The 27,633-nt window shown below is 42.7% G+C and overlaps 1 protein-coding gene across 5 annotated transcripts; it reads right to left on the reverse strand.

The window, feature by feature from the left end:
* Positions 1–5,791: 5,791 nt before the first annotated feature.
* Positions 5,792–27,321, reverse strand: AAAS (aladin WD repeat nucleoporin). Of its 5 annotated transcripts, none has more exons than XM_087956365.1 (19): positions 26,911–27,185; positions 26,258–26,368; positions 25,624–25,847; positions 24,212–24,338; positions 21,648–21,775; positions 19,726–19,838; positions 18,418–18,509; positions 18,121–18,167; positions 17,498–17,596; positions 15,952–16,095; positions 14,660–14,780; positions 14,108–14,232; positions 13,882–13,942; positions 12,316–12,406; positions 11,818–11,911; positions 11,294–11,361; positions 8,811–8,886; positions 8,150–8,234; positions 5,792–6,182 (listed from the first exon to the last, which is right to left on the reverse strand). In XM_087956365.1, exons 3-19 carry the CDS (start codon positions 25,698–25,700, stop codon positions 6,039–6,041), a joined length of 1,692 nt encoding a protein of 563 aa, XP_087812491.1. In that variant the 5' UTR covers positions 25,701–25,847; positions 26,258–26,368; positions 26,911–27,185; the 3' UTR covers positions 5,792–6,038. The 5 variants fall into 5 exon arrangements, with proteins under 5 accessions (XP_087812491.1, XP_087812495.1, XP_087812490.1 ...); XM_087956369.1 differs by having other exon boundaries at positions 25,570–25,847; positions 26,911–27,050; XM_087956364.1 differs by lacking the exon at positions 26,258–26,368 and having other exon boundaries at positions 26,911–27,321.
* Between the last annotated feature and the right edge of the window lie 312 nt (positions 27,322–27,633).

Genomic DNA, 27,633 nt, shown 5'->3' on the forward strand with positions numbered 1-27,633 from the left:
TAAGAGATAGCATAGCCTGCAGCTGGACAGTGGGTGGTGCAAGAGGTTCCGAAGGAATCACCCCTAATTTCTCAGGAAGTTAAAGGAGACAGTGGAGAATTGTATTTTCAGATTCACAAACTGATGTCAGCTTTACCAGGGAGACCAGACAGGAAACACAATCAGATGGACAAATTCTACTTTATTGCAAGTCTTTTTTTTTCCTCTTCATGCCATTCAATCCTGATTCTTAGAGGCTGCCTGGACAAGTCCCACCAGTTTTCCTGGCATGACAATTTTTTTTTTCCAGAAGTGCCTTACCCACTTTCTCCGTCTTAGAGAGAGTGGCTGGCCCAAGGTCACCCAGCTGCCTTTGTACCTCAGATAGGACTAGAACTCACGGTCTCCAGGTTTCCAGCATGATGCCTTAACCACTACTGTAAGCTGGTTTCATTGTAAAGGTTCATTAACGTAATCTAGCCCAGGGCTGTCAAACTTGTGGCCTGTGGGCTGGATGCATCATGTGCTGGCCACACCCACACCCAATTTAGCAAAAGGGAGGGTGGGGAAGTCCCAACACATAATGTGAGGACGCTGTGATGACAACAAGTTTGACACCCCTGATCTAGCCAATCCATTTCTCCCACATGACAATTTTAGCTATAACTATTATTCCGGTATGATTTTACTTGATTTATGTTCTTCTCTCCTTATAGGTTGGAATGTTATTTGGCTGTTAAAACTGGGTTTGGCTAAGATTGCAACCCATCAGATATCTTGGGTGTTTATTTGGTAGTTTGCCCGAGTGTGCTACTTGCTATTTTGCAGAATAAACTAGGAATATTTTGCTCTAAAGGTAGAGCAATTTTCACCCCCTAGTAAACTCACATCTCAACCCACTAGCTTCCACTCATCAATTTGCCCCAATCTTGCTGACAAGACTCTTTTTTTTGTCTCCTGGCTTCTCCAACAATAGCTGATTGGTTAAATTAGCAGCAGCCTGAAATGTGAGGATTCCCTTCCCCAATTATGGATGCTGTTAAGATTGCTGGATCAAAGGCTGGCTTTAAAAATCAACCTCCAAAAATTACATTTCCAACTTTCACCAACTAGGCGGGTCGTTCCCAGTCCTCTTAGAAGAGTGGGAACATGTCCATTTAAACTGTGAGCCTCATCTTCTCCACTTGGGTTTGTACGGGTGGGTTCATTTCTGTCTTCCCTCCAAACCCATAAAGTTTGCACATTTTCTTTTCTCCCAGTGGCCACTTTTTGTAAACACTTTGAAGCATGAGTAATATGCATAATGGTTGGCATCTCTGTTTTTCCTGGCAAGCATCCTTTAACAGCCTTTAACAGTGGAACAAAAGCCCCCCCCCCCCCAAAAAAAAATCACAGATGTAATTATCCTTGTAATCCTTGTTGGAATTATGCCCCTTAAAACTGCACGTGCAGCATTATTTCTGCCTTTTGTCTCCCCCACAGGCCACCATGCTATATAATCCAAAACAGTTGTTTAAACGCTAGATCCCCTTTCTATTGTGTACACTGTTTCTTATAATTACACTAGATAAAGCACCTGTCAGTCAATTTGGATCACTTTCTAGATATATCATAGTTTAATACTAGGGAGCAAAGCATGAAATCAATAGCAAATCCCAGCTTCTTAATCCCTGGTGCTTCACAAGAGATCTTTCCATCTAATCTGCTCAGCTACTGCCATTCCCCTCACCCACCCAAAACTGACTTGATATCTTCTTAAAGGCTCTCAGCGTATTATTGCAGAAGTGGTCAGCTGACATCTTCAATCTAATTTCCAAAGAAGCGAAATTCAATTCAAGAAGACTAACAGCTATTTCTCCTTTTCTTGGTAGCATCTCCACAAGTAAAGCAAATTTTTTTTTTTAATAGGAGAGAGATAGATGGAAACAGAAACCAGGGTGATGGTGAAAAAAATACGAGGATTTTTGTCTCTAGCTACAAACTGACTTTCACCTCACCCACCGCTCCAGGGAAATGCTATTTTGGGGAGCAAAACAGGTTTCCATTGTTAACATGAAATGCGTATTTGTAATCAAAAGTACTGTGTGTCTAACTCTGCTTCTTTGGTGGCTCTGCCTACATAAATAAAAGTGCATCTACTTCCAAACTCATCTTTGTCTGATACTTATTTTATGTTTTAGACCAAGGGTGTCAAACTCGATTTCATTAAGGGCCACATCAAGGTTGTTTGACCTTGGGGGCTCCAGATAAGCATGGCCAGGGTGGGCATGGCCAGCTTGATGTCACTCCTGTCAGGGGGGACCTGTGGTGCCCAGGCAGGGTTGGGGGATCATCCTGCAAGCCTTCTGCCAGCTGAAACGGAGCTCCTGACCTCCATTTTCACTGGCAAAGGCACTACGGGCTGGTCCTTTGTATTTCCAGGGCAGCCCCACAGGCCAGATCTAAGCACCCCATGGGCTGGATCCGGCCCACAGGCCTTGAGTTTGACACCCGTTTTAGACTAACAAGAGCTATAAGGTACCTACATTTTTCTGTTACTATTAGATTACAACTCAAGGCCAAGAAAAAGGTTAAAGCCTGCATTACAAGTAGGGGATATGCCCTTCTGATCTTTCCAAATCCCCATATCACTCTACTTAAATGTTTATCATATGTAAGTACGTTGGTCCATTTTAATCCTTAGGATTAGATGATTCTGAAATTAAGACGGGGACATTTTTCTTGGTTGCCTTAGCCACGTTTTTTGATGAAAGAATAGGCTAATTCATGAAAATGACATTTTTTTACATCCTTTTAAAGTGCAATCCACCATGAATGAAGTTTGATGACTAGAGGGGTATTTGGGGGCACCCCCTAAAAACTAGCCCCACCCACTTGTATAAATATTTCCTTGGTCTGCAACAGACTATGCTTTATTTTCCATTAATTACTACTGCTGTGGAAAATGCAATCTTTATTAATCAACCCATTGCAGGAAGGCCTCAGCTTACAACTCATTTAGTGACCGTTCGAAGTAGCAACGGCACTTAAAAAGGTGACTTGTGACCACTTTTCATACTTATGACTGTTGCAGCATCCTCATATTTGGATGCTTGGCAATTGACTCATATTTATGACGGTTGCAGTGTCCTGGGGGCATGGGATCACCTTTTGCAATGTTCTGACAGGCTAAGTCCACGGGGAAGCCAGATTCACTTAAGAACCATGTTACTAACTTAACAAATGCAACGATTCACTTAACAAATGGGGCAAGAAAAATCATAAAATGGGGCAAAATTCACTTCACAAAATGTCTCCTTTAGCAACAGGTATCTTGGGCTCAATGGTGGTCATAAGTCAAGGACTACCTGAAATTAGCTATCTTAAAAACATGTAGCAAAGCAGTTGGTCTCTCTTGCCTCATCCCCTTTGGGAGCCTCTCCTTCTGGATCTATGGCTGTATTAGCTGCATCGTGGCAGCCAGGCCCAAATGGGAGCATATCCTACAGTAACAGCAATTCATGAATCAATAAAGGACAGCAAGTTTATTTTTATTATTGCCTATTTCACTCCGTATTACCTATTATGAAATGGCTTTTATAAGAACGTGCTCTTTAAAAAACCTTTGGAGAGCAGGCACGGAGGAGTCCATTTGCATCCTTTTTTTTTGCAGAGCTGCAGGCGTTGTCATTTAAGCTGCTATACTTGATCAAGTCATCTAACAGGCTCTTCTGTAGCATTAAAAATATGGCCTTGACGGTTTTCTCTGACTTGCAAACCTCTTGATCAGGCAATCATATTAAATTATAATTGTTATCTCCCGATACAAAAGGCGGTGTTCATGTGAAAATGCCAACCTACTGGATCGGAGAAGCCAAAGTTATTTCCTGTTGAAAGGAAAGAGTTCCTTATGAACTCTTGATATGGATTTGGCGTATTTTCCATTGGCCCTCATATAATATCACAAGAAATAAGGAGTCTCGGATCACTTCTAAGTGTATTACAAACAGACAGTCCAGCAATTGGCCTAGCAGACAACGGAGAAGTGAAAAACCTACATGGCACAGCGTGATCCAGCTCTTAGCCGAGTCTTCTTCTGAACATCTGAAAGAATTGCAGGGTTCTTTGGGGGGTTTCCTCTTCCTTCTTCCAAAAATCGGCCAGCAGCTCTGTAAGCGCTGTTCACAGGCACACAGAGCTCACAGGCACACCAAGTATGTACAAAGTGGTGGGCTGGAGGCTCACCCTACGTTGTGCAAGAGGGAAACGCAATCTGTGGTGCCCTGAGAATCTCCCTCCGTAGTCATAGTACAACCTCCCTTTGGGCAACTCTCAGCTGCTCAGTCCAGAGATGAGGCGTTACTAGCCAGAGTCCAAATATAAGAGGATCAAAGTGAGAGAGATGGAAGTGCTGGTGGCAGGGAGCCAAATAAGACAGCCGAGTGTTTTTTGCTGTTGCTTATTTTAAAAACACTTCTCTTTCTGAAGATCAGTTTACAACTATCCCTAGTGGGAACTCTTTGCAGCAACTCCCAAAGCTAAACACACATACAAAAACCTTTACCAGTGAGTAATGACTATAAAAGGATAGCACGAAAGATTTGTAACCAACTGACACACTGTATGTATATAAAATGGAAGGTGGTTTTATGTTTTTATATTTTGTTTGTATAAGTTTGTCTTAAAAAATAAAAACTTTTTTATTAAAAAAAAAAAAACCTTTACCAGTATTCCTCATCCTTCTTGACAGTGATTTAAAAAAATAAAAAAATAAAGGGGAGAGAAGTATCCTTAAGAATTAGTCCCACTTCCATCCTAATGCCCATATAAAACAATGGCTCAGAGATGCACCTTTTGGTGCTTAACATTAACTCTCCTTACTAACACTTGTATGTAATCTTCACTATCAAGAAACATGTCCATGTGCAGGAATTTGATCTAAGAAACCCTTTTGCTCATTTTAACAACTCAGAGTAGGTCACCCGCAAACTTCCAACTTAATCAATTCTTTTTACTAACTTTTTTTTTTAAAAAAATGAAAGATGGAACCAAGAGCCCAAATATAAAGGGATCAAACCTCCCCTTATCTTCACAAATGCTTTGCTTTGTCAGGAAAATTAAAATCTCTCATGCGCACACAGACATCTTACATACACCCCTTTGGGTGTACGAGAGGTACGCATTCCAATTTTCAGATACATGTTAAAATATTTGTGAAGTTACTCAAGCACCAATAATACTGTAATACAAGCACCCACAATACTGTACCATTGCAATCGGACTGACCAGGCTCAAGTTTGGTGATGAGTATCTTACTCTGTTTCGATTCATTAAAAATTGCCCCAAACCAATAGCTAATTTTACTCATCTGGTTCACATCTTGTGCTAACCCACAGGAAGACACATGATACCAAGTCATAAACTATGGTTTACACACCACAGCGCATGGGTTCATGCAACTGGCCAAGCCAACGCTGAATAAACAGACAACTTACGGCAATGAGTGCCCCAGCCAAACAGTGGTGGACAACTTGGCATCTATCCAATTTTAACCACCCCTTCAATCAACTGAACCATCATGATGAATGGCAAAATTGGTGAGAGTCATAGTTCAAACTATTTCAAGGGCAACACATTGTCTTTGCTCTTCATACCTCTAGGAAATGAAGTTCACAAATCCTCAGAACACCACAAAATCTTGGGGAAAAGTCCACGTCAGGCAGCAAGCGGAAAACATGCTCAGCAAAATTTCAGTTAATCTCTCAATTAGACAAAACAAGGTTGTAGTGAGGATTATTTGACTAGCAGGGAGAAGAACACTAGGCAAAAACAGGACCTTGAACTGATGTGTTTAATTTTCTGCCCTAAATACAACTACAACATTGTCCATTTCAGGAAAGCAGGCAGGCATTCCTTCGGTCCAGTCTCTACCGCAGACCATATATAATCCAGGCCCAGATCATGGAAGAAAGACACTCATACAAAATCAAATCTAAAATCAGTCCTGGATCTCCCCAGGCTGATGGAGACAGAAGTTGGGAGCCCTTCAGAGCCCTTCAAGTCCTAGGAGAGTTGACCCTTCAGAGTTCGGAAAAGAGCGGCTGCTCCCGGGTGCTGCTCCAACTGCTCAAGGGCACGAGAGGGCTTTGCCCAGAACTAAATGAAGGAAACTGAGCGGTCACGAAGAAGAAAGGAACATGGCTGATGCTTCCATCGGACCAGCACTGTGAAAGAAAGACACAGGCATCAAACCAAAGGCAGTAGAAACAAAGTGTTCCTGTTTCCTCAAGATGGCCTGGGCCGCCATCCCAGGCTCTTTCTTCTTGTTTGGGGACTTTGGTTTAAGATGGGCGGCTAGATTTTTTTTGAATGTATATTTTAAATCAATGAATAAACCTGTTTTTGGAATGTGGCTAAAGAACCTGGAAGTTGATTCTCTGGCCCGTTTACATATATTCTTTCTTTCGATTGTTTTTATAGCCATTACGAAGCCTTTTCTTTTCCTGACATCTATTTTTCGCCTCTATTTTTCTTAAATATATATATTTAAGAAAATAGTGAGCTGGGCAGCATATAAATTTAATAAATAAAAAACCCAAAAAATCTCAGGTGGAATGTGGAGGAGATACAAAAGAGCACAACCTCCCAACGTAAAATAGATTGAAAACAGGTTCTCTTAATATTGAGCTGTGGTGGCGCAGTGGTTAGAATGCAGTATTGCAGGCTAATTCTGCATTCCACTGCCAGAAGTTCGATCCTGACTGGCTCATGGTTGACCTAGCCTTCCATCCTTCCGAGGTCGATAAAATGAAGACCCAGAAGACTTTTAAGTTTTCTTCATCTGTCCAAATCTGCCCCCACCCCTCTCCAGAATATAAACTGGGGGGAAGTGCTGGTGCTGCCCTATTTTGAATACGCAATGATCATATACATGTTGATTGGGAAACTTGGTCTGCTTACTTTCTAATATCAGGGGTGGGCAACTATGGCCTTTTATGAATTATGGACTTCAACTCCCAGAATTCCTGAGCAAGCCATGCTTGCTCAGGAATTCTGGGAGTTGAAGTCCATAATTCATAAAAGCCATAGTTGCCCACCCCTGTAATATATGCTCAGAAACCACACTTTATTCTTGGATTCTTATTCCTAAATTCTCCATTTACACATTATAGAAAGCTAAGAATGCCTATGAGGAACACAGCATAAATCGAGGGAACAATGGGTCATTTTGGATGTCTGCATTAGTTGTAATTTTCTCCTTCTTCTCCTTCATTTTTTTAAAATTTTGTAATAACTTTTGAAGGGGCTTGGTGTTATCCTGTAGTTTTTTGGCCATGCAGAAGAAATCTGAGTTTAAAAGCACAATAAATAGATAAATAAATAACCTCTTTCCAAAGTGGTAATATATCTAAATGAATGATTTATGTTGAAACAGGGATTGATCTTCTTTTAGTCAGAGTAATATACTTTCTTACATGAAATAAATATAAAACTTTGGCACAGAAGTCAAGTATGCCTCATATTTCATTTCAGCTTTCAGAAATCTGGAAATAGTATCTTAAGGGCTTCAAAGCTTGCTTTTAAAAATTAATAATCTTGGGACTCTTAAGTTTCTAATTGTATATGTAGCCCAGGACAGAATCATGAAATGTGCACAAAATCCAAACAAATCCCTAAACACGGATTCCAAATATATTAATTTACGCAATTCAGAAAAACAAAACAATCACTGAGTATCAAAGTAATATCTAAGCCGAATTACATGAGGTTACAAAGCAATCCACCCCATTTGGATTTGGAGATAAACTTACACTAATCCTTGCTATGTTGACTGGGAAGAGCCCAGCTGTTGAGTAAAATATATCCCTTTAAATTTTCACCGAGGATATTCTAGAATAGGCAAGAGGAATCTTACAATCACAGTACTTCATGCCCTGATTAATAGCCATCCAGAGAGATTGTTGCTAATGCTATGGGAAATGTCGACCAGTCAGCAAATAAGCCAACTTTATATGGTATGTGTTTTAGGATATTTGGTGACAGCAAAACCTTCCTTCTCCTTGCTCAGCTTAGCCCTCCTCATAGCACAGCATAGATTGAAGTAGCAACCACAATGGCAAAGACAGCTACAATTCTTCCCAGCTGGATCAGACATTCTTCACAATGCTCAGTACTTGGAGGTTGAACTTACCACTGTCAGAAGGGCTCCTTTCTTAAAGCAAGGATGAAAAGTGACCAGCTGTGGCTGAACCCCATCTTCACCCTGTACGAAACCACTAGAAGTGGTAGAAGAAAGAGAGTGCAATATTATAACAGGGATGCCTAAAAGGCTGTTTTGAACAGTCTGGGACCCACAGCACACATCTAAAGTACATTAAAATACTTGCTCCCTGGCCTAGTGATGTCTAATACTCTCCCCTCCCTAATAGCCCAAGAGTGCTACCTCTCCTGCTTCTTTGGCTTCAATATTGTATAGCGAGGGGGTCAAACTCAGTTTCACTGAGGGCCAAATCAGGGTTGTCTTTGATCTTGGGGAAGCCAGGGTGGCTGTCGCCAGGATAGGCATGGCCAGCTCGACGTCACTCATGTCGGGGGCACCCGTGGTAGCCAAGCGCTAAAAGGAACATAACCTGGAATTTAAGCCCTAATTTCTAAAGATAAAGACAGGGGAAAAAAAAAAAGAACCTACCTAATCTGCCTCCCTACCATAATCACAATAATTTGGAGGAGCTCCCCTTTAAAACTACCTGTATTTAAAGAAAAGAAAAAATCTAGATTTTTTTTTTTTATATAGATAAGAAATGGCTTATGGACTCCCATTTCCAGATAAAGAGGGACAGGACAATACAAACCAGGGCAGAAGTTCAAACACAGGGTTATTGCGAGTCCGAAACACTGCAATGATAGTCTTGCAGGCATCCAAATTTCCTGCCAGGGGGAGGGAAAAAACATATTTAAAAGTAAGGAACTTGGCAAAGCACTTAATAACTGTGGGCAGAATGCGACAGGGAGAAATGGGCTTTCTAAATCAAAAGACATTGCCTAATATAGATGAAGGTGGGATAGACCTTGTGCTTATATTCCTAGATCTTTCCGCAATAGCTTCCCAACCAGGCACCTGAGATTTTGGGCCTCATCTATAAAATAGGGAGACTTAGCTCGGCAACCTAAGATCTTCAGCTTCCCCACTGACTTCCACAAAAATTTGTGGTACACTCGGCAACCATTCCTAGGTGCAAACAGGTTGCAGATTTCGACCACATGACTGCAAGGTGCTGGGATGGCTGGAACTTTGAGGACCAGTCACAAGCAGTCTTTATTCAAGCACCATCCTTGCTGACAAATGGTTGCAGATCGAGACTACTTATATTGACCCTTTTAATATTTGGTCGGTGAAATTTCCTGAGGCTACAGCCAGGAAAACAAATCAATGGATCGTCAAACAAGGTTTCTCCCCGGAGACTTGAAATGACCAGGCTTAAATTATCCTACCCTGGACATATTAAATCAGAAGAATGAGCTCTCTGTAGAAGTCTCTAATGCAGGGAAAGTTGGAAAGAAAGAAAGAGAGGAGCAGGACCAGCAGCAAAAGGGAGGGACTCATTTCCAGTGGAGCATCTATAGGACCAGGTTAGGGACAGATATTATGGAGAAAAATCTACATGGTTGCTGTAAGCTGACATTGACCTGATTAAATATTAAAGATTGCTCCTCTTGTCTTATGGAAATGTATTTGAAAGGAAACAGGGCAATTTACACCAAGCTCAGTTTGACAGAGCGATTTACACCAAGCTTTTAGAACAGTACAAGATAGCATATAAGAGCCTTTCCTCTTGGTTCCAGCACAATGGGGCCTGAACTGAGAGGGATCATCTAACTGCTTGACAGCTATATGCAATCGGTGTGGTTAGTGGTCTTTGACAGCACAATCCTGTGCATATTGTCAGGGGAATAAATTTCAATAAACCAAATGGGACTCCTTCTAAAAAATATCCTTGGGACTATACTGCCAAATCTTTCTGAAAAACAAAACAAAAACAAAAACAGAAAGCAACTTCAATGTGCACGGACACAGAGGAGTTTGAAGAAGCAACTGTTCCTAGTTCTTTCTTGGCCAAGACATTTCTCCGATATCACCAGCATTTCTCAACTGTTTATTTATCAGATTTACAGGGCCATCCAACTTAGTGTTGACTCTGGATTCTGCTGACTTGTTCAGCAGAGAAACGAACTATAAACCAAAAGAACCATAACGTCAAAACAGGCCCAGTGTATAAAATAGCCCCTGCTCACGCTCCCTCCTAGGTTCTTCAGAGGAGGGCTGACTTGTTTGGCAAGAGTGTTTAAGAAATCATGGAGTGTTTAAGAAATCAGCTTTGGGGAGAACACTGGGATGTTTTAAAACAAAGTTTTCTGAGGCACAGCAAGGTAGCCATATCATGCGTACAGTGCCCTTCCCCTCGTTTCTACAAAAAAAAAAGGGGGTAAAATAAAGGGCTGGGGGGTCATTTCAGTCTTCAAGCAGGGTGTGCCATTCCCAAATACAACCGATTTAACATACGCATATGCTTCTATAAAGCAGGAAGTGGGTATTCTTTCATCCGTATCCCTTTTTTCCCCAAATATATAATCTTGAAACTGACGGGGGGTCAGTTTGGGCAAATGTCTCAGCCTTTATAGATCTGTGGGTAAACTGTGGGAAAGGGGAAAGGATCACATGTTCCCCTTGAAGCTCTCTGGAGGAAAGGCAGAATGTAAAATGCAGACGGAATAAAGGAAGAAAAGCCACATAATGTACTGAAAGTGTCGTAACATTCTGAGTTATCCACACAGTAACATACTTAACATATTTTGAGGATTTTATCTGAGGAGTACAGGAAGACAATCACCCTAAGAAGACCACTAGATTCATCCTTGTTTGAATAACTTTAAAGCATCCCCCCACCCCTCCGCATTCTTTTTGGGGTTTTTGGCGATATCCTTCTTTTTGCCTCGAAATGTAACCTATAAATGTCCTTTAAAATGCACCCAAAGCACATCCTTCTGTTATTGCTCATGGGCTTTTGTAGCAATGTGCTTTCTGCTTGGCTGTATATACCCAGGAGGGGTGGAGTGGGTTGTAAATGGCCGGCTGCACGAATCACCTGCACTCATGTTCAAAGACGAAAGACAAACCTTTCCGGAAGCAAAACTCCAAATGGTTTCTCAAAATGCCGCATTTGGAGAAGGACTCGGAATTTGGCACTGGCATGTTTGCTGAGGGCATGACCCCTTTGCCCTCCATTTCCCCAAGCTCCCCCCTCCAACCCCCGAGTTTCAAAGAAGCAGGCTTCACCTTGAATGACCACCGCAAGCCTCTCCCCGCTGGGATCCCAAACCATGGACTGCACTTCCCCTCCGATCCTGGAACACAGGGACGGAAGACTTGAAGCAGAGCAAAAAGCTTAGGCGTTAAACGGTCAACCACGAACATTCAAACTTTGCTGCAACAGGAAGAAAAAAGACTGGGAGTCCGGAATTTAAAAACTTTTTTTAAAAAGTGTTAATGGGGGGGCGGAAACTATATTAAAAAAAAAAAAAGCTTAGTTCATTCTACAAATGTATACTATTATCCAATTATTATTACTATATTAAATTTATTTGCAGCCCATTCCAAGGTTTGAGAAGCTTCTAAGCTCCAGGGTTTCTAATTACTGGAAACCCTATTCAGAGAAATCTTTTTTGACTCCCACCCAAACCCCGTTCTCTACGCTTCCAGCGACCAACGTATATAACGCTCCAGAGCAACCACAACAGTATTGAAGGCGAGAAACATTCAACCCAATTCCACACAGAAATGGTAGATTCCCTTTCTCTCACCTCTCCTCCCCGTAGGGAGTCTCGAATGTAGTCTCTGAAAGATCTGCCACAATGGAAGCTGTTTTAGACCCACCGACCTGCCTTTGCTGCTCTCCTGAAATATGGGAAGTTACCAGAGAAATCAAACGATAGGAGGAGGTCGGTAGAAAGTGGCTTTACACCCAGATCAGATTCCCTGTTCTACTTTGCTTATTGTCTGTATTCAGTTAATAACCAAGTGTCGTGCAGAATAATCAAATTCGTACATTAAACAAATATAAAGTCGCATTATGCAAGACGCTGAAGCCAATTCCATAGACCGGCCCAAAATCTATTCAGTAGTATTTCTTTTCTTCTCCAATGCACTGCGTGTACAAGAAAGAATCTCTGAGGAACCCCACCCAGCAAACCCCAACCTCCACTTCATTAAAGAGACCAAGATTCGAGCATGCTCCTTAAAACCGTTTTTCATACTGTAAAAACCGAGAAGCCATATTCATGTCACAGCTGCACACTCACCACTATATTCCAAAAAAGATAAGGAATAGATCACAAATTCCCCCTGGACGGTGAACAGCAAACGGCTTCCATCTGGACTCCAGCAACCAGTCTGGGGTCAGGCAGAGGCAATGGAAAACAAATGCAGTTTTAATGCAGGTAAAACAAAGGGACCAAAATTCTTTGCTAAATAGATTACTGAGATCTGGATGTTCGCTATGTTTGGTTGTATTCCTGTGATGGAATTTTATCAGGCTTGGTTAATTCATCAGTCCATGGGAGAGTGGAGTTCACTAGCTGTTTTTTATATAGCTGTTGGTAGCCAATTTGATAAACAGTCAAAGAAGAAATAATACTCTAATCAAGGAAACATCAAGGAAAAAAAAATCAAATCAAGACTGGCGGTCCAAATCAGCAAACTCCACTTTCTCTCAGGTTGATCGGATTGCTTGGCCTGCTAATAAAACACCTAAAAAAATCCCCAAGTTCAGTGAACACCAAGAACCCAACAGTTCAATCTTAAAATACACATATTCTTTAGTTTTGGAGAAGTTAGGTTATTGTTACTCCATTCTACATGATGATACCTTTAAAAGCTGTCCAGAGACCAGAGTTGTTACAAAAACTGTCCCTATCATAGAACACCGATCCTCTGTTTGCTCTGTTGGCTAGGTTAGTAGTCTGCATGCAAATCAATTGATCTGATTTGGCCAATAAAGTCCTCTAGAGCAGGGATCCCCAACCTTTTCGACGCCGCGGCCCGGTTCCGGCATCAGCTGGGCGCCGCAGCCCGGTACCGGCGTCAACTGGGCGCCGCCATCTTTTTATGACGAAAAGGCGCTTCCGGTGACGTCACCGGAAGCGCTGTTTCGTCAAAAAAGATGGCGGCGCCAGCGCTTCCGGTGAGCTTTTTCGGGTAGAAATGGCTTTCTACCCGGAAAAGCTCACCGGAAGCACTGGCGCCGCCATCTTTTTATGACGAAAAAGCGCTTCCGGTGAGCTTTCTACCCGGAAAAGCTCACCGGAAGCACTTTTTTACCAAAAAAAGATGGCGGCGCCCAGCAACCAGCGGCCCGGTAAGGCTTGTTCCGCGGCCCAGTACCGGTCCACGGACCGGCGGTTGGGGACCCCTGCTCTAGAGAGCTTGGCTCCAGGGCATCTTAGGAATAAGCGGCCAGACTTATGGAAGAGGATGCTAAGAGTCTTGTCCATGGAGCTACATCTAGCAATCTATTTATTAGTGTTTTGCAAGGCAGGAAAGAGTATGAATAAATGAATGAATAAATGACTGGTAATATTAAAATCGTAAGAAAATTCCAAATAGAAATTCAGTTCCTGAATGAAAAGACGACATGATTAAATTGGGTTTTTGATAACTAATTTTGGGGGGATTTCTCAAGATTTTACAGTGACCAGACAGCTACGTCTTTGGCTGTGTATTATTACTGAGCTGCATTCCATTTTTTTTTTTTTGAGTGGTTATTTCTGTCTTTCCCTTTGTAAACCACCCTGAATAGTATGAACTGGGCAGTACCGCATTTTTGTAAATAAATAAGAACGCTTCCCCATCCTGCTTTCCCAACCTACCCGACAAGGACCTTTGATAGTTGGCCATTTCTCGTAAGTCCACATCTGAACCTCCCACACTCTGCAACAAGACGGACAAGGGGGTAAAAAGAAATGAAATTGTTTTGGGAGCACCATTCAGCTAGGAGAAGAGTAATGGCATTTATTGTTCTTACCCCACCGTCCATTACTCCACTAAAGGAAGAGGACTGACCTTAGATGGCTGGCTTCAAGGGTCTTTGCTCACCTGAAGACTGATGAAGGTGTTGCTGCCAGCACCTTGCTGCCATCGGGTGACCAAGCCAGGTACGTGACCCCGCCTCCTCCAAACCACTGCAACTGGATACAGTTTTCTGTGGAAACATCCCATACCTAGCGGCACAAAGTCAAAAAAAGAGAAAACACTGTGGAAAGAAAGCACTGTGTTTCTTCCAACAAGAATCTTCACTTTAAATTAAAACGACACCACCGATAGAGTTTGATGGGAGAAAAATTAACACCTTGCACCCTGGACTCCTTCTGAGAAGACTACCAAAAACATTTGCTCCCAAACTCTTTTGACCATTTCAGGACATCTATTGCCTGAGAGAACCGTATCTACAAAAAGGCATTCACTACCGAGTAATGTCTGTGGCTCTATTTGCCACAGCTTTTCTGCTACTCTTGTTCTATAGCAGGAGTGGGTTCCTTTATGGTTCCTTTATGACGTGTGGAATTCTGGGAGTTGAAGTCCACAAGTCATAGAGGGGCCCATCATTCCCCACCTCCGTTCTATACCATAACAGCACAACATACTTACAAGCATGGCTGTATCAACAGGTGAGGCTGACAGAAGCAATCCTCCACTGGGAGCCCAGGCCAGGCTGGTGATGGGACTGTGGCCGGGATGGCTGAGCACTTGAGCACAGCCAGATGAAGGCCTTACAGGAGACAGAGACACACCTGACAGGAAGCTCACAATGTGGTTTCTTTTGATTTTCATTGGCATCTTATGAAAACCCACTCAGCAAGCCACAATTAAACCAGAAGTGTGTTGTGTGAGACTGCCCAGTTGCTTCTCCAGATAGGAGCACATATGCTGACAAAATAAAGATACTAAGGCTGTACAGCAGCTCGAATCTGAAGGTCATAAGAGCCGCATAGCAGCACTCAGCTCTCCTTAACCCAAATGTGTCTTTCTCTAAGGTTGCGCTGCCACTGTGGATGACAAGTGTGTGATGCTGGGAAACATGGCTGCTTTAAGGAACTGTAGGGAAGTGCTATGCCGGCAACCTTATAGGCTCCAAAGCATCTTTTCCCATTAAGTCCAAAGCACTGAACAGTCCTTCAGCAAATTTTCCTGCGCCACCCAGGGTATTATCAGTACATCTACGATCCGGTGCTGCAGAATTCACCACAACCCCATTATCAGAAATGAACAATGTGTGCAGCAAGTAACCGCGTGGCCAAATCTCAGGGAGACTGAGTAGCATTGTTAAGACTTGGGATGCAAGTGAGCAGTGGTCTGAAACATTTGGATCCCAGCCTTCCACAAAAATAACTCCCAGATCAATACTGTCTCTGTTTAGAAGCTTGCAATACCACGAGACAACAGAAAATGGACGAGAAATTGAAGAACATAAGGACATTAAAATAAGGAATCTGAAAGCCACAAAAATCTTCATATACTGCCACTAATTGCTAGAAGGCTGCCTATGTCCTTGAGAGGAGACCCAAGCCTTGCTAAGACTTCCTGGGGGAGCTCCCCACCCCCCACGATGGTAGCTTTCCTTTCTTTGTCTCCAATTAGCAGAAGTTGAATGAGTATGGGGGGGACCTTCATTTTCTTGTACTCTTTGTTTAGACCATAGACTTGGGAGAAGGGACACATGATATATGTCATTGGAGATGGGAAAAGGTACATGGAGGAATGGGAAAAAGCTGTAATGGGGAAGAGACTAAGAATACACTAAAAATAAAAGAACTGGACTGCGCATCTGAAATCTAATAAGTATTTACTTCAGATAGCTGCAGCAACGAAATAGCAATTGTGACTTGCTGGCTAACATGGGTTGCCATCACTGATTAATCAACAAGACCTGACTGGGTTACCTGGTAGAAAGGGAAGTGGGATCCAAGTGCCAAATCAACACACAGCTATGGCACCCCACAGCAAGGATAGATGCACACAGTGGCTTCCAGGCCATCAAAGCCACATTTCTTTGCAAACGATGCTTCAGGATTGGGACAATAGTACTGGAGAAGAAAACCAAAACAGAGATATAAATTTGCCCGGAGGGCCAGAGGTACCAAGCAAAATGAGTCTAAGGAATTGAGGTAGGCTACACTGTGTGATTAAATACCCTTAAAATAACAGGATTTGTCCTCTGTTGCTGCAGAGTGCAAGACAAAAAAAGTATTCAATTATAGAAAAGTAAATTTCAGTTGCACGTTAGAAGAAACTTCCTAGAAGACAAGAAGGTAGGCTCCCCTTCTTGAATGTGTCCAAGGAGAAGCTACAGGAATATTGTTTCACTGAGCAGAGGGCTGGATTAATGGTCCTTACAGTTCCTAAGATTCCAGGTAGTAAGCCAGAAGTTATATTTCTACATACAAGCCCAAGAATAAAACAATTACTTTTATTTATGTAGATTTCCACACAGAGCAACTAGGCAGGTGGTTTGACAATTGGTTTTCTGCAGGTTGTGATCCATTTCTATTGGATGATCACCGGGAGATTGCTGAGATTCCTCAAAAGATAGATTTCGGTTTGGCCTCATTTATTACAGAAGATTAATGTTTTAATATTGGCTGTCTGCTGGTGGGGCATAAAGCCTACAGCTTTCCTAAAGAAAAATATTACAGTGCAAGTATAAAAATGATCAAGTACTAAAAATATCTTTAAAAAGCCAAGCAAGAGAGATGCGTCTCAATAACTTCAAAAGTCAATGAGCAACTTGGGAGGGCAGGGGACTAGTTACTCCCTTGCAAAGAAGGGTGGCATGCTACAGTTTGAGTTTATTAATTGGGCAGGTCCATCTGATAAAAGTTTTCACTTCTTGACAAGAATATGCAGAACTATTTGACACAGGCCCAAAGGTGGGCAAAGAATAGGTGTACAGAATGGCCGACCTTTAGCCCAAATGACCTCCTTCTCCCCTTCTGCCCATACATTTTGGTGGGTGGGAACAGCTTGTTTTCAAGCAAACCTAGTTTGTTTTTATGCACAACTTCCATTACTATTCTCATCTCAAGGTGCAATAATCCAACTATAGTGGTACCTTGGTACTCATCCTTGATTCCGGGAGGTACGAGGAATACCAAAAGTGATGAGTACCGAACAAAATTTCCCCGTAAGGAATAATGTTGTGAAGGAGTCCCAAGGCAGCCAACATCAACAAGTTCTAACTTATGTGTTCAGTACCAAACAATGAGTACCAGCACAAAATTTTCACATCAAAATGTGTTACCAAATTTGATGGTGCCACTGTATTTCTTCTCCTTGGCCTGGTGCTAATCAACTCTTAAGTAAACTCTTGAATAGAACTTTCTATACCATCCTGGAGAGTTCAAGCTTTCGGTCATATGCCATGTTCATTGCCACTGGCTTCAGTCTGTTCAGAGTAATTCTCTACCTTAGACCAGTTAGGTCCCTTACCTGTTGGTATTGTAAACACAGACGGAGTCATCCAGAAGGGCCACTGCAAATTTGTTGGTATGAGGATGCCACGCAAAAGCTCGGATTGAGCAGCCTGCCCTGCAATCAACACAAGGGGTGTTTAAAAAAAATATAATTTGGGCTTGTTTCCATCGAAAAGCCAAGCAGGTTTAAAAGACAGAAGCTACACCGTTGGGGCTGGTTGGCTGTGTATCATAGAAAGTGTCAGTGTAAATGAAAACTGGGTGCTTCTGAAGAGTCATGTTACAATGGCTAACCAACAAGGCAATTATTTAAAAAAACACTTATGTGTAAAGGAAACATTTTAGCTTGCATTTATGATTAGCACAGAACCAATACCTGCTATTCCAGGACTAACTGATATTGTATAAATAGGAGATTTACACAAATAATATGCATTCAGAAATACGATTAAGGGTTCTGCAGGTTATCTGGTAAATAAGGCTTCTCTACATAGTAAAGAAGAATATGTATCATGTTGATAAAATATGTCACTTTTCAGGTTTAAAGCAGATCAACTGGATTCCTTTCCAATAAGGGAGAGGATTCAGACAGCAACTAATATTTGGTTACTGGATACATGCAAACCACCCAGGACTCACCAATCCACAGCCTGGGAGAATTTTGCTATTATATCTTCACTTGGCAGCTTTGAGAAAAAAAGAAACAGCAATGTTAATACTTCACTGGCAGTCACTTAAGAATGGCCATATCTGAATATGCAGGAGAAACTGGCTAAAGGGAGAAGGAAAGGTTCCCACCATGAAATGGAAAGAAGGCACAGCTACCATATCTGACATCTCAATCAATTATTGATCCCAGTATGGACTGGCATGCTTTCCAGTCACCCATTCCCCCGGCCCCTCTCTTCTACTCGGGCTATGTTATGCAAACCTTACCGACAAATGGGGAAAGAAGGAGCCATGGAGGGAGGATATCCAACAGCAGAGTCCTAATGCACACCGAGATCCGGATTTCATCCATTGCAGAGCTGAAACACAGATAATCCTCTAGTTACAACCAATTGTTTGATGGTAAAAATACCATTTGAGAGAGTGGATTTAGAGTTACGACTGCAAGATTTAAGAGATTTAGATTAACAACTGGTATAAAAAGATGGTTGAAAAGGTTGGGCCTCATGATATAGTCTCTCAACTTATGAACATAATGATTTATGACTGGAATTCCGGTCCCAATTATGGTCATAAGTCGAGAACGACCTGTACAGAAGATACAAAGTGTGCCACCAACTCTAAAAATGTACATGTTTTAAAAAATGACCTTAATGGGCTGGATCAATTTTCTTTTCTCAGGCTTATTGTTGAGGTAATTCCCCGTTAGGAGAATGAGCGCATACAGGGAGACGTATAGAGAGTAGTGTTGGAATAATACACACAGAGCACACAGATACACTGTACAGTAAATGTAGGTTTTTACTTCCAGAAAGGTTTAAGCAAAGTCCAAAATAAGCAATCCAAAGTCATTCACAAGTAAATCAGTCAGTTTTCAATCCAGGGATAATCCAATAACAAATCCCAGTGTCAAAAACAGTTCAGTAACAAACTTACATCAAATCCAGTAATATCAGTTAATTAGAAGAAATGGAGGAACGGCAATACTTTCCAACAGAAGGAAACAGAGATACACTCACACTCTCTTCTGAGACTCAGACTAAGACAAACCAGGTTTCTGGCTCCATTTTATGGCCGTTTGAGAAACCACACCTAATTACAGTTTTGCATTTTCTTAAAGATACAGTTTTAAAATGTTTATCCTGGTTTATATATTTCTAACCCAAATACCTGTTAGGTGACTTATATTCCTAACACTTATATCTTATCTTCAAAAAAAACCCCACTCCTATCTTTTTTTTCAGCAAGAGTAATATTACATCTCTGCCAGAAGAAAGAATGACTTATCTGGGAGATAGCATATTGTTCTTCCAGTAAGCTTTGGGAGGGGCGCCCATGAGAAATTTGTCAGGAAATAATATCCTTCTAGTGAGCCCGTTTAACTATCAATCCCAAGGATGAACGAGGGCAGCAGATATCACACCTACATCACTCCTACATCCTTGTTTGCTCTTATTATTGCACCAATCACCATACATTTCTAGAAAAACATGATTTTGAGGTAGAGCTAAGAAAAGATTTTCCTATTCGCTCCTCAACCGGTCAAGCTGTACTGTATGATTCTTAGTACACTACCTAGCTCCTTTGAGGATTCCACCCAAGATTGCTTGTTTGTTCCCTGGTCCGAGTCCTGTTCCTCTTCTGCATTTGCGAGTTCTTCAAGCACACCAGCCACTCCAACGTCGCGCCTGAATAAAATATACTGTGTGAAAGCTGCTACAGGTGAAAGGGTTCCACGTTCATGTTCCATGTGCATTTGGAAAAGTAATTTGATGTGCATCAAAGCAACTTCAGATTTTACGATCATAGATTTTCTCTTTCAGCTTCTCTAATGAGAAGTGCCAGTGTTCTTCTGTGACCCAGCCTCATGGTTTTTATTCCCTATCCTCCTGGCTCACTGATCACCCAAATACTTAGTATTCTCCTGAGTCACCAAAGTCAGGTCTGTTGTAAAAATATATATATATATCTACATTTAGAAGCCAAACAGGTTGCTTCAGGTTGCTCGACTCAACCAGGTAATTTCCTCTCTTACTCTTCGGTAAGAATATCAGAGGAAAGCTGTGCTGCTTTGTCATCACCAGCCTGGGCCTGGGAAAACCTATCAAGAATGGTGAGAAGACCAAGCACAGCTGCCATAATGTTATTCTGCTTCTCCACCTATGAAATGCTAGAGCAGGGATATCAAACTCGCATTGTCACAGTGGCATCACGTGATGTATTGTGACTTTCCCCCCTTCTCTAACCCGGGCGTGGCCAGTGCATGACACATACAGGCTGCGAGTTTGAGAGATCTGTGCTAGAGAATTATGATGCAGGCATTGTGTGTGTGTGTGTGTGTGTCTGTCTGTCTGTCTGTCTGTCTGTCTGTCTGTCTGTCTTTAATGCTAAGAGAGGTGGAAGAACATTACTGATTCCCACAGCCTAGTTCAGTATTTTCTTATCAGTACCATAACAGCCATCAAGCAAATAACTACAGCTTAGCAGGCTATTCTCTAACTGCTTCTTATGCATAAGATACCAGGTTGATGCCAATCAAAAGGATAGGTTATGCAGAGAATATTTAACTGTATTATTACCGCATTTACTGTCTAAAGTAAGAAATATCTTTTTAGCATCAACTCTACTAAGACACAAATGCAGTTCTCTTACCTGATTTAAAGTATGTTGTGAACATTAAACAACTCTATTTAAAACTGAAAATAACCATGTAAAACTTGGACAAGGACATAAAAACATGAAGGCAGAAGGCTTGTAGGCTTAAATAAAAATCTGATCCCCAGAAAGCGAGGTCATCCTAAGAATCTGCTGTCACTTTTTAATCTATTTAGCCTGTTCTTCTTTTCACCCCCAATGCTTTTCTCCTCTGATTCATATACCGAAAGTGAGAAATTAAATGAAAAAAAGAAAACAGGAGGAAGACAAATCCTAGGAAGGAAATAAAACTTGGCATTCCTCTTATAGTTAACAGATAACAGATAATCAGAGTTGGAAGGGACCTTGTAGGTCATCTAGTCCAACCCCACACCCAAGCGGGAGACCCTACACCATTTCTGACAAATGGCAGTCCAATCTCTTCTTGAAAGTCTCAACTGATGACGCTCCCACAACTTCCGAGGGCAAGCTGTTCCATTGGTTGATTGTTCTCACTGTCGGAAAGTTTCTCCTCATTTCCAGGTTGAATCTCTCCTTGTTCCGTTTCCATCCATTATTCCTTGTCTGGCCTGCAGGCGCTTTAGAAATTAGCTTGACCCCTTCCTCTCTGTGGCAGCCTCTCAGATATTGGAAGACCGCTATCCTGTCTCCCCTGGTCCTTCTCTTTACTAGACTAGCCAAGCCCAGTTCCTGCAACCGTTCTTCGTATGTTTTAACCTCCAGTCCCCAAATCAGTTCTTCAGCTGAGAACTGGGAGTGTGCCCTTTTCTTAAAGTTGCGGGCAATCAATGTGTGGAAACACGCAGCTCTGGCATGACCATCCCAACCTAACCCAAACTCACCAGGCTCTGATGCACCTCTTCCAGAGCGACTCCTGGTGATGGATGAAAGCCGGCTTGGTGCTGTGTTCCAGGCGACTGAAAGCTTTCAGGTTTTCTTTGGGAATAGTGGGAGTGGGAAGACTTTCCATCTGCACAATTATCCACAGAATTAAGAAAGTAAAATTCCTTGACCAGAATTATTTATACAAAAAAAAAAACAAAAACAAAAAAACAAAAAAAGCTGGATAACAGGACAACCAATCAAGGTTCCAGTTTCACTTCGGTTTATAGGCAGCATGAGATTAATGGTACATCTGGTTTTTCTGTATTTTTTTTAATTAGCCAACAGGGGCGTGTATTGTAGGGGCGTGCATAAGCGCACCAACGTGCCTACCGTCCCTGTCCTATTGTTTCTCTTATTCTTTTATTTTTCTTATATGTACCCATTTCATGTATTCACAACTATGTATACATTTATACTTATTATCTTGTAAACAATTGGCAAATCAAATAAATAAATAAATAAATAAATAAAATAAATAACAGGTACTAATCAGAATTCAGAATATACAAAGTGTTTCTTCCTTCTCCTTCTCTCTACACTTCAAATTGCCCAGACATTCAAAAAGCTAGAAATTAAAGCTTCTAATTAAAGGCACGGAGCTTTATATGTGGTCTCTTCCTAGCAGAATTGTTACTTAAACATTACGTAAAGTAAGTCACAGAATTAAATATTTTCTTGGAAAAGAATTTTGTTTGTGTTGGTCAAATGTAAACAAGCCCAGCCTATTACCTTCTGTTATTTGGCCTACTTTCCTCTGATTGAACATCCTTTTCAAGTTCCCGTAGGACTGCTCAAACGGTATTTCTGAAGACCTTCTGATGAGGATTAGCCAACTCTCTTCAGAATATAGGTAGTTCATGCCTTACAACCAGAATTCAGCCCCCAAATTTCTATTGCTAAATAAGGCAGTCACTAAATGAATGGTTGTTAAGACGAGGACAACCTGTGCTGCTTTTAAGCAATTCTTCTGCCCTTCCTACTTTGTATTTATATTTTGAGGCTAATTCCTACCACTTTATTTTTCCCAGATCACTGAAGATAAAGGCTACCAGAGATGAGCTGTTAGAATCCAGGCAACCATGAGAAGGCAGTAAGAATCAAGATTTTTTCTCCATCGCTCCTCTGCCGTTTAGTGGATGTCTGGATATTTGCAATTCGGATCTGGTGACTCTCCCAGACATACTTAATTCAATGCAACAAGGAGTTGAAGTATTGATCCACTAAACTACAGGCAGAGACCCATCGCTAATCCTTTTAAACAAATTAAAGAAAAGTTCAAATCGTTTCCCTCCTTATTTATTAAGTCAAGTATCCATCTGACATTAGATTTTTGGGAGGCTTCCTACCGTGTTTCTCCAACAATACGGCCTCCACCAATAGGAAGGCCCAGCATGTTTTTGGGCATAAAATCAAATTAAGCCCCTCCCCCAAATTTAGGCCTATTTTAAAATATGCAAAATAAGGGGAAGGGCGGGAGACTTGCCGTTAGGAGCGCCCGGCGGGCCGGAATTCCTCGCCACCAGCCGCTCCTAACGGGCGATCATGGCCAAGCACAGAGAGCTCCCTACTCCCACCTTTGCTGCAGACACCTTTGGCACCCGCCGCTGTTGCTTTCCCTTCTGCCCATTACGCCGCCACGTTTGCAGCTGGCGCTTCCGTGTTTGGAGTGCCGTCGCCATTTGGAGCTCCAAGCGGAAGTGGCAGCTCCAAACATGACGGCGGGCGATCTTTTATTTTGGTCCGCGCGAAGTTCAGAGCGAGCAAGAGAGGGAGACTGCGATGCCTCCATCCGAGATGGCAACCTCACTAGTGGATCACAACGTGGCTGGAAGCCCGAATCGGCGGGATACGATGGCGATCTTTTTGGAGCGAGAGGAAAGGGAGAGAAGAGTTGCGAGGCGTAATTTGCAGGAGGAAGTGGGTGTACCCCACGGCAGGGAGCCCAAGGAAGAAGGGCTGGTAGGCAACGGAGAGCGTCCCGTAGCTCCGGAAGCAGCCTAGAGACGCGCCGGGAAGAGGCACAGATGCTGCCTTGTAGTCCCCAAGCCAACTGCGTGCGCCGCCTTTAGTTATGTGCGCTCCGCGCTTTGGGCATCTCCGTGTGATCGCGACCCTGTCCTTTCCACCTGGCACCCTTGCTGCTTTCTGGCTCTTTAGCAACCGGCTTCGTGTTTGGAGCACTGCCGCTGTTTGGAGCTCCAACGGCGGCGGAAGCTCCAAATGCGGAAGCTCCAAACATGACGGTGGGCGATCTTTTTATTTTGGTCGCGCGAAGTTCAGAGTGAGCATGAGAGGGAGACCGCGATGCCTTGCTAAAGAGCTCTCTGTGCTTGGCCATGATCGCCCGTTAGGAGCGGCTGGTGGCGAGGATGCAAGGGGGAATTAAATCACCCCGAAAAGACGGCCTAGCCGTTTTTTGGGCTCAAAAAAAAATAAGGCCCAGCCTTATTATGTGAGAAACACGGTATTATTAAGACAAGGTGGTAGCTGATTTCTTTCTATGGTGTAAATTATGACTTACCTGTCCTTGGAAAGTAAGTGGAAGCTTTTCATAGCTCCGACCAGAAACTAGGGCATTGTTGAATTCATAAAGGGTGATGTTTCCTGGAGGAGGTGGAAGTGGAAAGAGTGCTAGGGAACACATCTTTCTGGTCATTGAGGAAAAAGCAAAAAGGAAGAAAAGAGACTCCGTAAAGCACACCATGCTGGACTGGAGGTTTCAAAGTAATTGCACATTCCTAGAGATAGTGCTACTGACTACTCCAGAGAGGCCAATAGCAGGGTTTAGCCCCTACTTCTTACAACTAATTTAGGCAGATTGACTTAAAAGCTTTGCAAAATCGCTCTTCTCGTAATTTGTGCCTCTGAGAATAGCAATAACAATCAGAAAAGAAAATTAAAAGGAAAATAAATAATATACTGAAACAAAATAAGCTGGCAAAAACAGCAAACCAATCAAGGCTAGCAAAAACATCCTTTACACTCTCATTAAAAAAAAGGCTCATCTACTATTCTAGGGGTGTCAAACTCACGTAGTCATCACAAGATATATTGGGACTTTCCCCCCCTTTGGTAAACCGGGCATGGGTGTGGCCAGCGCACGACGCATTCAGCCCGTGGGCCAAGAGTTTGGCAGCCCTGTATTATTCTGATCCAACACACAAAAGCCGGGTTTTTACAATTCTATAGAAATTCAATAGGATTAAGGTCATTTTAAGAATCTGGGGGGTACTCATGACCTAAGATTTTAAGTTCTGATGGTTGCCCCCCACAGCCCACCCCCCGCTCCGGATCACTTGACAGCCCTTCAGACACCGAGCAACCAGGCTTCATTTATGGCTGTTTGCAGTGTACTGTGGTCATGCCACCACGTTTTACAATGATTTTGTCCAAAACCGACATTTCCTTCTGATTTTCAGCAAACCACTCCCACAGCAAACCACTGATTAGCTTAATGATCACCGCAAAAAAGTTCTTAAAATCAAGTTGGTCCTGTGACCGACCGGCTTTATGACCATCACATGTTATGACCGTGATGGGCGGGCTCCATTACAATCGTAATTCAAGGACCGCCTGCATCAAATGTACAACATAACGCATCACTGAATGTTGCATTTACAACTGCATTTCATCAAAAAAACTGATGCAAAATTTCAAAGTCATGAACAATGCATGGATTTTTTTTTTTTTAATGTGTTGAGCTCTCAAGGAAACAGCAGCAGAGTAAGGCGTCCCCTTTTAAACGGGTCATCGGTTCAGACCACCAGCAACATGACGGTGACTCTTTATCTGCTCTTACTTGGAAGTTGTTCCTTAAGTTTATTTTATTTTCATGTAAATATGTACAGAATTAGGCACAAGATACCTCTAAAGAATTACCTAATAAGTTAGTGGAAGCTAATTGCTCATTGCCCAAAGCATGCCACTCAATACCTGTTGCTGGGGGTTGGGGAGAGAGGGACAGAGAGATGGCTTTCATGCCTTGCTGGTGGTGAGCCTCCAGATGGCATTTGGCTGACTGCCGTAAGATGCAGAGTGCTGGATCAGATGGACTTTTGTTCAAATCCAGGGTTTTTCCTGAAACGTTGCCTTAAGCGCAGAGATTCCTGTGTTTATCCCTATTGTACATTCAGGCCATTACCAGCATCTCAGATGATCTGAGGGAAGTAATAACGATAACAGCAGCAATGATTATAAATCCAACGATTCCATTTGATGGCTCCCCCTTTTAATAAAACAACAATATTACTATACAGGAAGTCCTCAATTTACAGCAGTTGATTTAGTGATCGTTGAAAGTTACAACAGGATGGAAAAATGTGACTTATGACTGTTTTTCACACTTAAGGTCATTAGTCCCATGATCAATAGACGCTTAGCAACTGACCCTTACTTATGTCAGTTCCAAGCGTCCTGGGATGTTGTGATCGATCCCCTTTTGTAACCTTGAAGCAAGCCAAGTCAATGGGGAAGTTGGATTCACTTAACCGTGTTGCTAATTTAACAACGGCAGCGATTCACTTAACAAAAGGTGGCGAGAAAGCTCATTAGGCGGGGCAAAACTCACTTAACAACTGTCTCTCTGAACAAAATTGAAATTCAGGGCTCCGTTGTGGTCGTAAGTCGAGGATTCCCGGTGACAGGAATTGTTATAAAGCCAGCAGGCTCACTTTATCCCCTTGATAAGAAACAATAAAAATTGATATTTTAAACTTTTATATACGGCATATAGGAATTATTATAAATACACTTTCAGAGTTCCTCCTTAGAATAAAACAGAGGCCTGCAAACTCGGCAACTTTAAGACTTGTGGACTTCAACTCCCAGAATTCCTCAGCCAGCTATGCTGGCTGAGGAATTCTGGGAGTTGAAGTCCACAAGTCTTAAAGTTGCCGAGTTTAGGGACCCAGGCAATAAAACAACCATTATAGGGATTATTATAAATCCGGCTGTAATTGAGTTTCCTCGAAGGGAGTGAAAACACTTGCTGGCGGCCCGGGAGCCAGAAGCGGTGGCCTGAAGTGGGGGGAAAATACAACCCGGTGCCTTCACATTTTCCCGAAACCAGCCGAGGCGGACTGCCAAGCGCTGCTTCCCCGCCTCTCTCGATCCGGAGCGCTCGGCCGAGACAGGGGAAAAGGAAAGGGCCTGCTGGAGCCCCTCTCCCCCCTCCCGCCAGCAGCGGGACCAGGCCTGGCCGATCCCGTCTCAGTTACTTACGTGGCCGCCAATCTCTCGCCCAAACCGGCTTTCGTTGGGAACGAAAGGAGGCCGAGAGCGAAGGCGCTCTAGCCAACTTCGGCTTTTCGCGGGTAAGCGTTCAGGCAGCGGCGACGGGCGCTGCTCGGGGCCAAAAGAGTCAAAGCGAACGCCTTTGCCTTGCCCGCGGACCTCGGAGCAGCGTCGTTTTAGGGATGGATTCACCTCCTAGCGGATCGGGCGCATAACAGGAGTTTTCCCATCCGGACGGGGCCAACGCTTGTGTCTTAAAGGGCCCGAGCGGTGTTGTTTTTTTTTCCAATCCGTCGTTCCGGCTGGGTTTGACTAGCATCCGGTTCTACGTGCTTATTACTCTGTGTGATGTTAAACAGTTAAAGGTTTAGTGTATCCTCAAACCGTTATGCTCAGAATGCAGCCTGCACACCGTAGTGTAAAGACAAAAGATCCTCCTCCCCCCACACAAAGTTTATTTTATTCCCCCATTTGGAGAATACATTATGATCCACAACAGTTGCTACAATAATAAAACAGTTTTTTAAGTGCCATGCAAAATGCCCGTTATTTGTGACGGTACGTTGCATAAGCGCACCAACGTGCCTACCGTCCCTGTCCTATTGTTTCTCTATTCTTTTATTTTTCTTATATGTACCCATCTCATGTATTCACAACTATGTATACACTATTGCAACTTTGCATTTAACCAAGGATGACTGACCGTGAGAT

The sequence above is a fragment of the Notechis scutatus genome, chromosome 2 (genome assembly GCF_049901735.1).
Source record: "Notechis scutatus isolate UNSWTSFEM ecotype Mainland chromosome 2, rNotScu1.2, whole genome shotgun sequence".
Lineage (NCBI taxonomy): Eukaryota > Metazoa > Chordata > Lepidosauria > Squamata > Elapidae > Notechis > Notechis scutatus.